The sequence below is a fragment of the Lichenostomus cassidix genome, chromosome 1 (assembly GCF_008360975.1).
Source record: "Lichenostomus cassidix isolate B80296 chromosome 1, HeHo_3.0, whole genome shotgun sequence".
Taxonomy (NCBI): Eukaryota; Metazoa; Chordata; class Aves; order Passeriformes; family Meliphagidae; genus Lichenostomus; species Lichenostomus cassidix.
Window position 1 is genome coordinate 78,227,265 of NC_139479.1, and position 15,473 is coordinate 78,242,737.

Genomic DNA, 15,473 nt, shown 5'->3' on the forward strand with positions numbered 1-15,473 from the left:
GGCAATCAGAATAGGGCAGTAAATTGGTTTGGGGTTTTTTTTTTGGTGTATGGGAATAATTATTTGTCCTGGTGAAACCAGTGGAAAGGTGCTTTGCTGGAATCTGAGAACATTGGTTTTTGGAGTGATTGGAATTGCTCAGCAGATTTCAGAAGGCAGTGTGTTCTGCAGTGAGAACTTGTCTTCTGGATTTACTTATTTCATATAAAACTTTAAATATAAAAATTGATGTACAGTCACCATTTGGCTTGCATTTTTCCTTGGGTAATGGTAGCTGCCCTTTTGTTTGCAGTCATGAGGGATCTGTTAAGGAAAATTGGATTGTTTATTGTACGTGTTCCAAATAGTGATGTTCTGTAGCTTACTAAAGGGAGTGTGCTTTCAAAATGTATCTCAAAGTGATGGACCAGAAGCCTTTTGCTCAAACTATTGCATGAGACTTTTGCTGTGCAGGTCAAGAGGAGATAGACTAGGACAGGCAAGCAAGCATAGCAGTGTAATAATGATGTATGTTGTTATTATTATTTTACTTGATGTAACTATACTTTTTCTGCAGACAGTTCCCCTGTAGGCTGTGTGGTTGTAAATCCACCTTTCAGTGAACAGACAAATTCATTGGTACCTTCTGCAGACAAGAAGGAATAGGCCAGGCCTGGGCTGCATTGGTTTGGTGAGGATTTAGTATTTTGTCTTTGGAGGTTAGGTAGTATAATTTAGGTTTACATACCTTGAATACCTTTGATACCAGCTTCCTCAGCTTTTGTGTTTTGACTAAACAGAGCTTTGTTTTGCTGCTGTAAGGCATGATTATAGATGGATTTTTTTTCCTGAGTAAATTGATAAATATATTGGTTTTAATTTTCCAAAATTCGTGAGTTGTATCTAGCTTAAGCCAGTCAAAACTTCTGTATTGCTGTCTGCCTGAAATATTTATTTTAAAAGTGCGGGGGATAAAGGATGGCTTCATTCTTGCCATTTTAGTGGTATTTCCTGAGAAAGGGAAAGATGACTATATGTATTTAAACTTTAAGCATGTCTGCTCTTAAGCTATCCATTATAAGATTAGCTTTCAGTGGCTATGAGAATTAAATGATAGTTGATCTGATTACCTGCAAGCTGAATTCTCTTGTGGGCTTTTTTTTTTGTGCAGATATATGAAAAGTACAGTAGAGATTTCTGATTATAATTAGGCAGTTCCCTGCAGCTTAGTTGCAGAAAGAGTGTGAGTGTAGCAGGACATTCAAGGCAAGACATGAGGAGGCAGTGGTATAATTGGGGATGTTTATACCTATTTCAAGCAGCTTGAAATGAAGGGGAAAGTGCTTTCCGTAATGGATGGGATCAGATTAGCCAGGTTATTTCTAACAATCAATTATGATTCTTTGCCAGTATATTATGGGTACTTTTGAATTTATTTGGTGGATGAAAGCAAGATGGACTATGCTTGTTTTGCAATTTTAAGAAACCAAAGGCTGATTGTAACTAAAAGAACTGAGTATTATGTTTCAGGGAAGATAATAACAGTGATGTGTGCAAATGTCTCAAAAATAATAGGAAAAACTCTGTGAAGCAGGTGACAGAGAAAAATGACAGAGACTTTACTCAGTGAAGAGTAATAAAAAAGATGGAAATTGAGAAATTATGAAACGAATACATTTAGTCTAAAATTCCTAATTTCATAGGTGTATAGGGGTATGACAGGAACTAGTGTGAAGTGAGGGGGAAAGAGTTTGAAGGAAGCACAGCATGGAAATCAGCACAGAAGAGACCCATTCAAAAAAAAGGATACAGAATCTATGTTTGAATCTGAACCTTAACTCATCTTGATGCCTTGGTTCTAGAAAGGAAGCGATAAAACCAAAACTAAAAAGCATTTGTGAAAAGAACCTTGTCTCTTGCATTCAGATGAAATGCTAGGTTTTCTGAAGTCATTGTAAGAGGGACTGTGCAGGGACTGAAAAATTTTTCAGTGAAAATCTGTCCAGTAGCAGCCCAGCAGTGACTCAGTGTCAGAACAAGCACTGGCTCACATCGCATCTCCCGGCAGCTTCTCTCTCCTTGCGAACACTTCAGTGATCTTTTGGATCCTGATGGACTTTAACAGCCTAGGGAGCTGTTAGTTTAATATACATGTTTGTGTAATATACATGTAATTGGTTGTTACTCTGATTTACTTTAATCTCTTGAATTACAGAACTTTTCAGTTTGTCTGGAGTAGCTGATACTGGATACTTGATAAAAGTTCTTTGCATAATTTCTTTGGGGATCAGTTTTACCAAGGGAAGCATCTCCTGCAGTGATGGCTGTCTTGAGATTGCTGCTGCTGCTGCTCAGAGAGGGTGCCTGAAGGGACACTCTCTCTCCCCTGGACTGAGTGATGCAGGAAAGGCTGCATTAATATTCTCATCTGTTCAGTCTGGAGGCATATGCAGTCCTGATACTAACTCAAGGATAAGCAGGGAGGAATTACCATTTTTGGAGATAATTTCCTGATTTACATATGTTAATATGTCTCTCATCAACAGTATTATTATCCTGCATTTCTTTTAGTGTATCACTTCCTTAAACTCAGGATAAATGAAAGTTGTGATGTTAAAGAGTGGTTGATGATGTAAGGACATGAGTTTAAATGGGTGTGTTTTATTCTGACCTACTCATAAGTATACAGGAAATAATATCATTGCATTTAATGAGTAAACTTGGTTTAGTGGATAGTTAAAAAGCAAAGTGTATGCTTAAGAGAATTGTCCTATAATGGTTTTAAATTGCTTTTAATTTTTTAAAAAGTGTTTGTTTTCTTGGAGAAACATGGGTCTTCTGGGTTTAAATGCTAAACTAATTGGGTTTAAATGCTAAAGATAAATTTCAGTATTGTTAGAAATATAAAAGTAAAATTTCAATGCTTTTTTTGGACTCAAGCACATTGAAGATAATACGTGCCACTGGTACTTTACTTTTATTTATGAACTAAGTTTCAGGTAGACAGTTTTATGATAATCTTGTCTGCCTATGTAAAGAACTTTGTTAAAATGTAAAAAGTTAAAAAATTCAGATATCCTGGTCAGAGTGTGTTATAGACCACATGTGTCCTTTTGTATTTTTCCTGCTGCTCAACACTCATTTAAAAACTGATTTAATTTTTGAAACTCTTCTTTGTTTAAATTTTGCATTCCCTACCAGATCCAGTTACAGTCCAAGCTCAGGTCCTTCTCTGGAGAAAAACATCAGCAGTGGAGGCTCTGAATTTTATAAAGTTAGGGTGTATGATGTATTTTAATTGTATTTAATTAATTTTAATTGAATAGGAATAAAAAATTCCTCTAAATGTGCACCTTTTTAGGGACCTCTTGGTTCCCAAGTGTAAAATTATTTCTTTGGGATTTCCAATATAGGAGAAATAGGGCCATGTGGTATGGATTGGCAGTGGTGATGCTTGACAATAAGTCAGGAAGTAAATGTCAGTGGGTGACTAGGAGGAAAGGAGTAATTACCCTATAGAAAATAATATTGCAGCAATTCAGATATATCAATTTGTTCGTTAATTAGTTGATGAAATCTGCTCTTTTTTGTAACTCACATTGCTTAAATTGAAATAGTAAATATTCAGTCAATTAAAAAGCAATTTTGTATGACAAGCAGTAGCTTTTACAGGGCAACCCTGTAGCACTGAGACTGTTTGTCTGTATTAGATATGACATAAGTGCTAACCAGGGATGACAAGCTTCTTTAATTAACAGTGCCATACTGTTCATCAAATATAACCTGCATGTCTACTGAAAGATAAGCTGAACTGTGAACTTTATTCCACTGTCTGTATTGCCTGGATCTGCATTACCTAACTTCATTATAGAAGCTTAGATGTTTCGCTTAGATGTAGACATACAATATTAGTTGTCCTAATCTTGAACTCCATCACATATTGAGTATCTGAGATGGCTGTACGGTTCTTCTGAAAGAGTTGGGGGAAGTATGCTTGTCCAGGAGTATGTATGTACCTTTAGCTGGTGTTTAATAATTTAGAAGGGTCTGTTTTGCTGGTGAAATTGAAGGTGGGAAGAGCAGCATGTGAGTTTGTCACTTGGTTTTACTGCCTTGCCTGGAAGTTTTATCTGGGTCTAAAAACTAAAGTTGGAACTTACTGAGTGTATTTTTCTGAATACTGTAGAGTACAAGTAAAGGGCAATCTCCAGCAAACTTCATGCAGTAATGACTGCAATGCCTTTGTCTTCACTTTGGAGTGATGGCAACCCCAGTGAGGTGGCTTGACTACTTGAGGCTCAAAGCACTATGTTTAGGAAAAGCTGTGCTTAGTGTGCCTGGCCCTATTTCTTCAGAGAGATGAAAAAGAGCATGGGACCATATTCTGGTAGCCATGGACTCCAGATTCCCTGCTGGGAGAGCTGAGGCTGAGTGCTGAGGCTGAGCTTGTGTGTCAGTAGGTTTGTCTGTGATGGAGGCTGACAATGCAGGCATACCTGACAGAAATAGGAGAAATATCCTTGGATTCTGAAATGTTTTGTTACAAAAAAAAAATCGCGTTACTTATATTGCTTATTCATTTTCATCTGGACAGCATGTTTCTCTTGACAGTTTTTCTAACCTATAAATTTTGCTTTATATTTCCACACTGATGCTGTTTTCCAACCAAGATATGTGCTATAATTGGTAATTTCTATTGGATACATAAAACATTGTGACCATCCAGGTGGTAAAACATTATTGTAGAATAATCTTAGTTATTTATACAGTCACTTAAATTTTGGAAGCTGGCATTGAAAGAGGGGAGACAAGTAGTTTGACTCTGAGGACACAAAATGTGATTGATTCTCCCTCTATTTCCAGGTACTGCCTTTGGAAAACAGAATGAAGGACACCGCGCGTTTCCCACTGGCATTGAACATTGGGATGGGAATAGTCATGACATTGTACATCTCACTGGCCACCCTAGGGTATCTGCGCTTCGGGGATGAGGTCAAAGGCAGCATAACTTTAAACCTGCCACAAGATAAGTGGTAAGTGCCTCTGTGATATAAAACCAGTGACCTAGAAGGCAGAAATGTTGCAAAAGTTGTTCCATGCCTCATTGCCATCAGGGTGCTCAGACTTGTAATGTGTCTACAATAGAGCTGTGGTCCTTGCCAGCAATTTCTTGCATATTGAAAGGACTTGCATATGGAGACTGATCAATGATATTATAAATTATTTAATCTCTAGCAGGAGCTAGTTCCAAGACTGTGGAAAGAGGGAATATACAGTTTGCAAACAGCTATCATGCAGTTCTGAAAGCAACTACTTTTACCTTGGATATTCCTGTAATATAGTGCCTTTTTTTAGTGTAGCCACTGAGTTTAGCCAGTGAATAAATGGAATAGAAAACATCAAAGCTGAATAGGTTCGTTGTTCGAGTAAAAGTCCATGGATAATGTATAATAATGACTTCCTATCAGGAAAATGAAGCTTATATTTGCCAATGTCTTGAGGATACTACAATTTTTATTTAGTGCTTTTTTTTTTCAATGCTGTGAGAGCTGCACATGTCACGTGCTGAAGTTGCACTGAAGATTATTTCAGTAGCTGTTTTGTTGGTTTTGTATCTGTCTGTGGATGGATATATACTCTTAACTGTTAAGTCAAATAAAAATTTTTTAAAGTACTTTTATGTCTGATGGGCCTAAAATTAGGTATACGAGCAATGCACAAATGTTAAAACTGAAAAGTATTTTAATATTTTCATTCTGATCAAATAATGCCTTATCGGTTAAATACTTGCATCTGCTTGTTCAATGTCTTTTGTTGTAGCTATTTGACGTAGTGAAATCTCAAATTATGTGAAAAAACCCCTGCTTTGGTGAACTGACTGCTGACTTTTTTATTCTTTGAAAAAGGGAACATGTGTAAAGAATGTTCTTAATTTTTAAGTGTTACTTTTTCACTCTCTTTTCTTCCTTTTCATTCCTTGGAGTCAATGTGAACAATGCATTTTTAATATTCTTCAGAAATCTTGTTTAATTGCCAGACTGATTCCAATGTTTAATACATGAAAGTATAATAAAATTTGTCTTGAAGGTTGAATGTTTTTTCATTGCTAGAATTTTCGCTTCTTTTGTTTTTATACTGCTGTTGTAATAACTGAGATTTGGGCCTCAATGTTTTTCAGTTTATGTAATTTTTTTTATTCTTTTGTGGACTCCCCATCCCTGGAAGTGTTAAAGACCAGACTGAATGGGGTTCTGAGTGACCTGATCTGGTGGCAGAAGGGTTGGAACTGGATTATCTTTGAGACTCCTTTCAACCCAAACCATTCTGTGATTCCATGACATCAAAAAAAAACAACCCAGAAATCTTCAAATGTTTACTGTGTCCATTCTATGTGACGCATCTGAAAGGAAAAGTACTTCTAATAATAATAATACTTCTTGTATTTCTAATATTACATGGCAGTGCTTGTTGTTTGTAAGATTAGTTAAAAGCTTGTTTTAAATGGTAGCTTTGGGTTTATTTGTGCCGTATGAGAAGTGCTCTTAAAAAACAAGGAGTGAGAGGAATGTGGAATAAGCTAAGGTTGCAACTCACGGCTGCTTTTTATTGTGCTCATGCAAGTAACAGAATGAACTTTATTCTGCATCGCTGCTGTCTAACAGAGCTGTTCACATACGAGTTTTCAAATAGCTCTTGGCTACAGTGCAGATGTGATGATGATGATATTTGTCCTGATGGCTTTGCAAGCCTAATGCAAAGAAAGAGATAATAAAAGAGATGGAAACGGGTGCTCTATAGGGTTGGGAATTGGCATTATAAGTGTAATAACCTCAAAGCTACTCAGGGCACATATCTACAGTTAACAGAGTCATTTGTTTTTGTCTTAGCCTGGATAGTACCCCAGAGCACCAAACAAAAATTAGGAGAAGCAGCTCAGGGATTGTGATGTACGATGCTGTTGCTGTGCAGGACTGTGGGTCTACCTGATACGGTACTGGGGGACAAATGGTTGCAATTAAGTGGACTAGCAAAACAAATTTCCAGTGAACCACAGGACAATATTTTGCTATTTGGTCTTCACATAAAAAGCCAGTAAAGTTGCCAGTTTGAGCCAGAGAAATGCAAGGAGCAGAGGAATTTTTTTATAAGAAGACAGCCATGCGAAAGAGCCTGGAATGTATGTAAGCAGTGAGACTTGGCTTATGTGTTTAATTCCAGCTGGACAACCCCTGCCTTAAAAATAAGCCTTTCCTGATAAAGAAAATTAAATTAAAATTCTGCTGCTTTCTGAGATTTATTTGATGTCCTCACGGATGAATTGACTGGAAGGCATACACAGTCCTGGTTAAGCTCCTAAGTTTAATTTAAATAGAGGACTTCTCGTATTCTTAACACTTTTGGATAAATGACTTGATGCAGTTCTAATTTAGATGGTGTTTGGAAGAACAAATTGTCACTCAGCATAATATATTACTCAGAATGCGTTGAATGAACTTAAAAAGTGGTTTTCAGCATTAGCAGATGTAGATTATAGAAAATTCTGCTTTAGCACTTGGTAGTGTCCTTGGTTTGGGTCTCATAGATCATAAAATGGTTTGGGTAGATCTTTAAAGATCATCTGTTCTGATCCCTGTGCCATGAGCAGGGAAATCTTTCACAAGACCAGATTGGTCCAAGCTCCATCCAGCCTGGCTGAAAACACTTCCAGGGATGGGGCATCTAAGCTTCACTACCCTCATTGGAAAAGATTTCTTCTTTTTATTTGGTCGTATTCTTGTATTCTTGAGGCTGAATAGGAAGGTTCTTTCCACCATCTGTTCTTTGTTGAGATATAAGTGACAGTCTTTGTGCAACAGTTCTCTTACTTTCAATTCCAAAGGTTAATGACCATACAAACATTATAGTATGTTGAAGTTTGACAAGAATTTACACAGTACTAGTTCAAGAGAAAGCTTAGTATATTTATTGCCCTATTTGTTATAGCTGTGTTGTTATGCAAGTTTTGTTACACTACTTGGCCAGTGTTTCTACCCTTAAAATGGGCATAATGAAACCTAAAATGTAGAATTGCAAAGAGGTTTAGCACATAAGAATGATTTAGATTTTTATTAAAAGATAGCCTGAGGAGCCATCTTTTTCTGATTGGAATATGATATTAAATTCCTAGTAAAATCACCTCCATAATATAAAAATTATTTTTTAATTTGGAAAGTTTTAATCCTCGTAGAGCTGTAGAAAAATAGTGTAATGGAGACTCTTACTTTGAACTACCTTGTTTTTAAAACTTTGAATTCTGTTTTTGAATATATTTTAGAAATTATTTTTGTAAAGTCTTGGAGTAGTCTGAAGCCTGAAGATTAGAGGTGAATTGTGGGTAGCTGGTCAGCTAAAATTTAACCAGCTAAAATCCATCTCAGCTTCTGGAATAAGGGCAGTTGTGCAGAGTTCTTTTTCCCTCTAAATTTCTAAAAGCTGCTCAGCAGTCAAAAAGAAGTGTGTCATAAAAGCAGCAGTGCCTAAACTACCTAATCCATTATGTCAACATGTAAATTGATGTAATAGTTTTATCTGTCCATTTGAAAGTGCCTTTGGAGCTTCATTGAGTTGTGTACAGTGATGGTCAAACCTTTGATACAGATAATTTAGGACCTGTTAGTCAAAATGTAGTTTTAGTTGAAGCATGTTTTTCTTTTCTTCCTCATATCATGGAATCATAGGATGTGTGGTGGGAAAGAGCTGAGCTGTACAGGTAGAATTTTGGCCATGCCATGCCATTTGGCCACAGGATAAGGAGCCAAATGCAGTCCTGGCTGGATTGTATTTACTGATGCAGATAGAGACTGTGATGCTCAAAGAGAGAACACTTTGAGTGACCCCTGCCAGGCTTTGAGAGATAGATCAAGGTCCAATTTGTTATTTCCCTATCCTTGCTATTGTTTTTTTATTTTCTTACTTATGCATGTTTCCTTTGCTTCCATTAAATCTCTTTTAAAGTACTGAAGCAAAGACCATGGTTTTCAGTGCTTTGGTTTGCTTGGCATCATCTTCTGTTAAACAGGTTGTTTATGAGAAATATTAATTTTCTCATTTGTGAACGTACAACACCCCATGCGAAATGGACAAAACCCTTACCCAAGTTTTGATACTGTCCTTAGAAAGAAAATCATATGAAGAGACTCATAACTTCTGTCAGTTTGCTGCAAGCAAACCTATGAAAAATACTTGTAATTTATGCAGCATTAATTTAAAATGTATCTAAATATAAAACTGTTGAAATCATGGATAATTCTTTGTCCCTTGTCTACTCAGCCACAAGTAACAGCAGTAAGGGTGTCTGCACTTCGTGTTTACTGGAAGATTTACTCTACTTGGCTTATCTTCTGCAATTTCTTAGGCAGTTGAAATACTGTATTCGTATTTGCTAGGGGAAATACTTTTCACACATATATATATACACACATATATAGAGCCGTAATGCCATTAACTAGCTAATTTTTTATGAAGAATTTGCAACTTACTTGTATGTATGTAAATGTTTTCAACAGGTTGTATCAGTCTGTAAAAATTCTCTACTCCTTTGGGATTTTTGTGACCTATTCGATTCAGTTCTACGTCCCTGCAGAGATTCTCGTTCCAGTTGTCACCTCCAGAGTGAGGCAGAAGTGGAAGTTACTCAGTGAGCTTGTGGCGAGAGCACTATTAGTCTGCTCAACCTGTAAGTATGTGTAGAACATCCATATAAAAACTTGCTGTTACATTTTGTTAACAGCAAATATATGTTTTGTTGTTTATTTTTCCAGAGGCTAGAAAACCTGAAGTTTTGTTTCAACAATTCACTTTTGACATTTTGACTTTTATGAACAAATGAAACGAATATTGTATTTGTATTTTAACCACACTTGTTTTAGTAGGTGTGACCAATTATTTGACAACCATATCTTTTGCCAGTAATACTCTAAAGCTGCCAACTGGAAAATAAACCCTTTCCAAATAAATTTTTTTAAGTGAGACACACATTACCGATACTTGTCAGCATTTATCTATGTGATCTTCAGTACGTGCTTGTCATGGAAAAATCTTTTCTCTCTTTTGTTGATCTGAAGATTAAGCCTAAAGTTGTGCTGGTCTGTATCCATAAAGTAGCACTGACAAGCATTGATGCCTGGTCTTGGAGTTCAATAAGTGCCACTTATTTTAGGTGATAATGCTCCAAAGTAGTTTTGCATCTCTAGCCTCGCTGCCTGTTACTCCTGTTGTTTTTCTTACTTGTCCCCTAATCTTCCCATCCCTCCTACTGTGTCCCTGCTTTCTCACAGCTAGTCAAGATCTAGGTACTAGCAGGAGTCAGCAGAGCTCATTGAATGCTGAGTGTGGTCTCATTTAGGAATCAATACTCCTGAAGGTAATGAACTGCAGAGGAAGTTTAACTCTGCCTTTACAGCTCCCAGACAAAGTGCTCAATAATGTAAGAACCTTTTCTCAAAGATGTTATAAAAAAATTGTTTCTACTACAAGCTGCATTTTTGACTTGCCCATTTGTATTGAAATGAGCTCTTAATACCTTAAAAACAATCAAAACTGCTAAGCAACCAAAAAATGCTAAACCTTGTTTTTTAGGGGAAAATATTGATGAAAGAGAAGAGTTTTGGTTTGTTGTTTTCATTCTCTTGATGAATGCAGTAGCTAATGTGCTGGATGACACCTAAGGATTGTTGTCAAAGAAAACTTTAACATCCAGTGAGACCTTCTTAAGGTCAAGGCTGTTGAGAAAAACAGTTTAATGTCAGTGGAATTTAATTATTACAGTAAGCAAAGGGAAATACCATCAATCTAATAACTTGCTGCTCTGAAAATACATCTGCTTTGTGAAATTAAAAAAAAATAAAACCCCAAAGTTTCCTTGAATTATGCGGTACATATCTCCTGAAGCATCATATGGGCTGTGTTCTACTTCAAGTGGTCAAGATGTTAAGATTTTAAGACTGAGGATAGGTGAGTAGCTCTTGTAATACCTAAGAGACATCTAGATCAAAATACTTCAAGGTTCAAAATGCTTTTTAGTGTCTCTCCAGACACTAAAAGGTCACCAGTAAGATCTCCAGTACTAAACACACCTTGCTGTCATGAGGTGCTCAACTTCTGTTCACTCTCTGTTGCCCTTTATGTGTCCATTATCACCTGCCCTGGTAATGATATCAATAGTTTCAAAAATATAGAAATCTCATAGATCCAAACTGTTGCTAACAGCCGAAGGCTTCAAGAGTTTATAGGTGAAAGATATTTTTATGTATGTGTCTGATGAGAAAAGCCAGTGGTGAATAGGCTTAAAGGCACATTTCCCTGTTTGACTTGGGAAAATTATAAATGACTTTGTGATATTCAGCCACAGGTTTTTCCCTTAATTTTATTATTAACCTTTAATTACTGGGTAGTCTGAAAATTGAAAACTGGGAAACAATCTCCAAGAAAAGAAAGTAGGAAAAGAAAGGAAATTAGCTATATATATGTAAATATACATGCATGCAAAATATATAGCTATATATATAAAGATATAACATTGGAATGCTGTATCTTTGTGTCTTTGAAAAAAAATGTGTATAGTAAAATTGTACCTAGTTTATGCCACTGAAACTTGTCTGTGATATGAATCTCTAAAATGGAGCTGCTGAAGTGTTACAGGTGTTACTGAGATATTTGAGGATATTAAATTGTTTGCTGCAAGGCACAAAAAAGTAACATTAAAAGTTTGCTCTTAAAGGTTTGATATTTGCCAGGCTGTTGTGTGATATGTCATATTTATCCTAATGTCATTTCAGTTTTTTCCAAGTGGTTTCTACAAATTGTATGCATGCAGTATCTATAATACTTTTTCACTAACAATTGTGTAAGCTCCCATGCTTAGATTCATCATCTGTTTATAATTTTCCTGGTTTTCAACAGAATTAATTTAAATAGCTTCACTTTTCACTTAGCTTCACTTTGTCTAAGGGCAAAACATGGTTCTTAAAAGGATCCAGAAAGTGTTTCTTTAACAGAAAGTAAAAATCCCAAACCTTTTAAATTGAATTTTAGAAATTAAATGGTTGTGATATCAGTGACGGAATATGTTGTAATGTCTGGACTGTGCAGAGGTCATACACTGATTAAAGGGAATCTGCTTGCCTGAAAGTAATTCTTGGAGAAGAGGAACATCAGCTGTGTTGCTAGTAACACATTAGCTTTTTAAGAGAAGACACAAAAAATCACTTGTTACTCATTCTTGGGGCTTTTGCATTACTCAGAAATTATGTCATCGTATTGTTGTTGGGAGTGTAGGAGAAACTTTTTTTTGAAAAAGCAGACCCTGGATTTTTTTTTTTTTTTTAATCTGATAATGTTTGTTTTAACCAAGGACTTGACAAATGACTGGAGATATAACACACACCCAAAAGCCATCTGTGTTGCTTAAGGCTTTTTGTTATTTTTTTGCTCACTTTTGGACACTTAGCATTGCAGGAGAATAATCACAAATATCTTTTGCATTTTTAGATTTCCATGTTCTGCTTCCTCTGCTTTTTTTTGATTTCATTTGCAAGAGTCATACATCTCTTTGTCTTTGCTTGGTGTAGCAATTTGGAAGATTGTGTATATGGTGTAGCAATTTGGAAGATCCCACCATACTTCATAATTCCTGACATAAAGCCATTGTTTTACAAACTCAGATGAGCACTTTGAGCACTGAGTGGAGGGGTGAGCTAAGCTTGTTAAAGGTCCAACCTAGAGCTGGAGCTTGGGTGTGGTGGGTGTTGAAAGCTGCTGGGAACTGGAATATTTCTGCCTGGCTAGCTAGGCAGAAATAGGATTGAAGGTTGGACTAAGCATCAGGTGGTGGGAAAAGTCAGAAGTAAGGAACACACACAAATGGAAGGAATAGGACAAGAGTCCCCACGGGATTTGGAAAGCACTAGAACAGACATGCATGGGCAGTTTTGTGTGGATACTGCCTTGGTATTTGTGGTATTTGAATGTCAGATAGCCTCAGTCCTTTGAAATATTTATCAGGGTGGAATTGTTATGTTGAAAGTATTTACCCCGATTTTACATATTTAAAACACATGTCACAAATAGAGTTTGAATCTGTGTTTGCTGCATTACTTAGGCAGAGCTTGGGCATCATGTCCATGGTTCAGCCCTTAGCCAAGACTGGTACGTGATAGGATTGTGTCTCCAGCACATTGGGATCAACTGTTAAAGTGTGAAGCTTTTTTAGTTTGCTTCTGAAGGAACTGGACCATCCTGCATGAGTTCTTAAAAGAATTTAATGTTGTTACATAGAATGCTATAAGTTTTATCTTTCCTGAGGGTCAGTTTGTCTGGGAGAACAGGAGAAAATCCCTTTTTACTCAAATCAGTTCTGTTATGCCCATGGCTTGAAATAAACTGCTATTATATCAAGGACATTCTTTACTCTCTCTTGCTTACTTGGTACTGAGATCATGGGGATTCTGGGAGGGGAGAATTTGGAGAGGTTTTGTTCAGCTTAAGCAATTACTTCTCCTGTGTTATCAGCTTCAAAATGTGCTTTTGGAGATTGAGGGAAGATCTGCCAAGCATGTCAGTGTTGATCCTGAATGGCATCAAACATACTCACTGCTGGTGATGCCTCACAGTAAAAATTGTGATAAAAATATAGGATGGGACAAGAATATAATTTTCCAGTAGAAAGGAATGTCAATATCTCACTGTCTAGCAAAGGCCTACTCATGTCTTCTGACTGCAGAATACTGAAATTAAATGTGTTTGCTGGATGGGCTGGAAGAAATATGGAAAAAAAAAAAGTTGTATTGAGAAAATATTTTATCTGAAAAGGTGTCAGCAAATCCATGAAGAAATTAAGGAATAAACTAGAAAAGAACAATTCCAGCATTGCTTTCATTTTTAAACAATGTTGTGTTTGATTTATTAAAGATAGTAGTGAAAGAATTTTTTGTTGTGAATTGGTAAAAGCTGCTGAAGAATATCAGCAAATGTAATGGAGAAAACTGGAGTTGAGCATTAATAGTATCTTTCATCCACACCAGAAGTTTGGACTATTATTTTTTAATAGCTTAATTTAGGGCTGTGTTCCTGCAGCCACGATTCTCCTGTTAAAATGAAAATTAAGAAATACTGTATTTGCATGTGGATGTGGAGATACCACTTGAATTGTCAGCTGTTTTGATTATTACCTTGAAATGAAAGAAATTTAATTGAAGGGCTGATCCAGCTGAGCATGAACGGAGCTGTTACTGAGCTGCTTGCCATTAAGTCTGAGCTTAGTGTGTAATTTTACCAAGAGGAGCATAAATGCGTTATTCAGTTGAGCTTATCAGTTATGCTTTTCTAAATATTTCCCTATTTTAGCAGTACCTGGTTTTAGGTAAGAACAATTCTTCATGCTGAACAATTAGATAGAAGATAAGATGATGTTTACCAGATGTCTTACACTGTTTACTGACATTGTGCCTATAAAATACTTGCTTAGAGTAGCTGCAGGAGAGGTAACATGAAGGAGTTTTAAGATTTTAATGCATGCTCTTAGGATGAAGTGATGATCATTTCTATAGAAGAGGCTTATGTATCAATTGTAAGATGCTGATTTTTTTTAAAATTAGGGTTTGTTTATTTTAGAGAGTAATATTAATGATAGAAAAATGGAATAGTTAAATTAGTGATTTAAGAAAATTCCAGATATGGTATAAAATATTTGGATGGACTGCTAACAGGTCCATCAAAGTGGGCTTAAACACAAAATAATTGTTTATAAATTGTCAAAGGAGTAAAATAAAGTATTTGATTAATTCCATTAATTTTTTTCTGCTGTGTATTGGGGTCTGGTTTGGGGCTTTTTTGGATATGGGGAGCTACTGAGCATAATTCTTGCTTCCTTGTAGAAGATCCTGCCCTGTGGTTTTCAGTAGAGAGATGATAATTTTGTGGTTTTTCAACATACGTTTAGGCATGAGAAATAGATACATGAAATCAGTTTCTTTCAACCTTTTTGAGGTTGCAAGAAGAATATCTATCTTGCAAGAAGAATAAATCTCTTAATTTCAGGGTTAATAGATCCTGATTAGGACTCCTTTCTATTGATGTGCCATTATGAATTAGGTAATATTTTACGCATATATATTTTATGCATGTAATATTTTATGCAATATATTTTATTGCCATTGGTGTAGGCATCAATTTATGGACATACAGTAACTTACATTCTTTTTAACAGTCCAAATATTAAAATATTTTTTTACCCAGTTTTAATATATGGATACCAGATATCTATGGTTTATGATTAATTGTTAAATGTTATGGTTTATTTGAATGGTGCTAGCAGTGTTTCTTATTGCTCATTGTTCTGGAGACATTAATGAGTGAATACATTTTCCAGATAGAACCACAGGAACCAGCAGAATGGTCTAATGTTAGTATTCATCACTACAAATTCTTGTATTTTAGAAGTCTTATATAGAAAGTTA

The 15,473-nt window shown here is 36.0% G+C and overlaps 1 protein-coding gene across 1 annotated transcript in view; it reads left to right on the plus strand.

The window, feature by feature from the left end:
- The window catches only part of SLC36A4 (solute carrier family 36 member 4), an 83,803-nt gene that overhangs the window by 29,993 nt on the left and 38,337 nt on the right, over nt 1–15,473 (plus strand). Inside the window, exons 9-10 of the mRNA XM_085065139.1 lie at nt 4,843–5,012; nt 9,525–9,694. Coding sequence (XP_084921265.1) covers nt 4,843–5,012; nt 9,525–9,694 — 340 coding nt within the window. The remainder of the gene's footprint in view (nt 1–4,842; nt 5,013–9,524; nt 9,695–15,473) is intronic.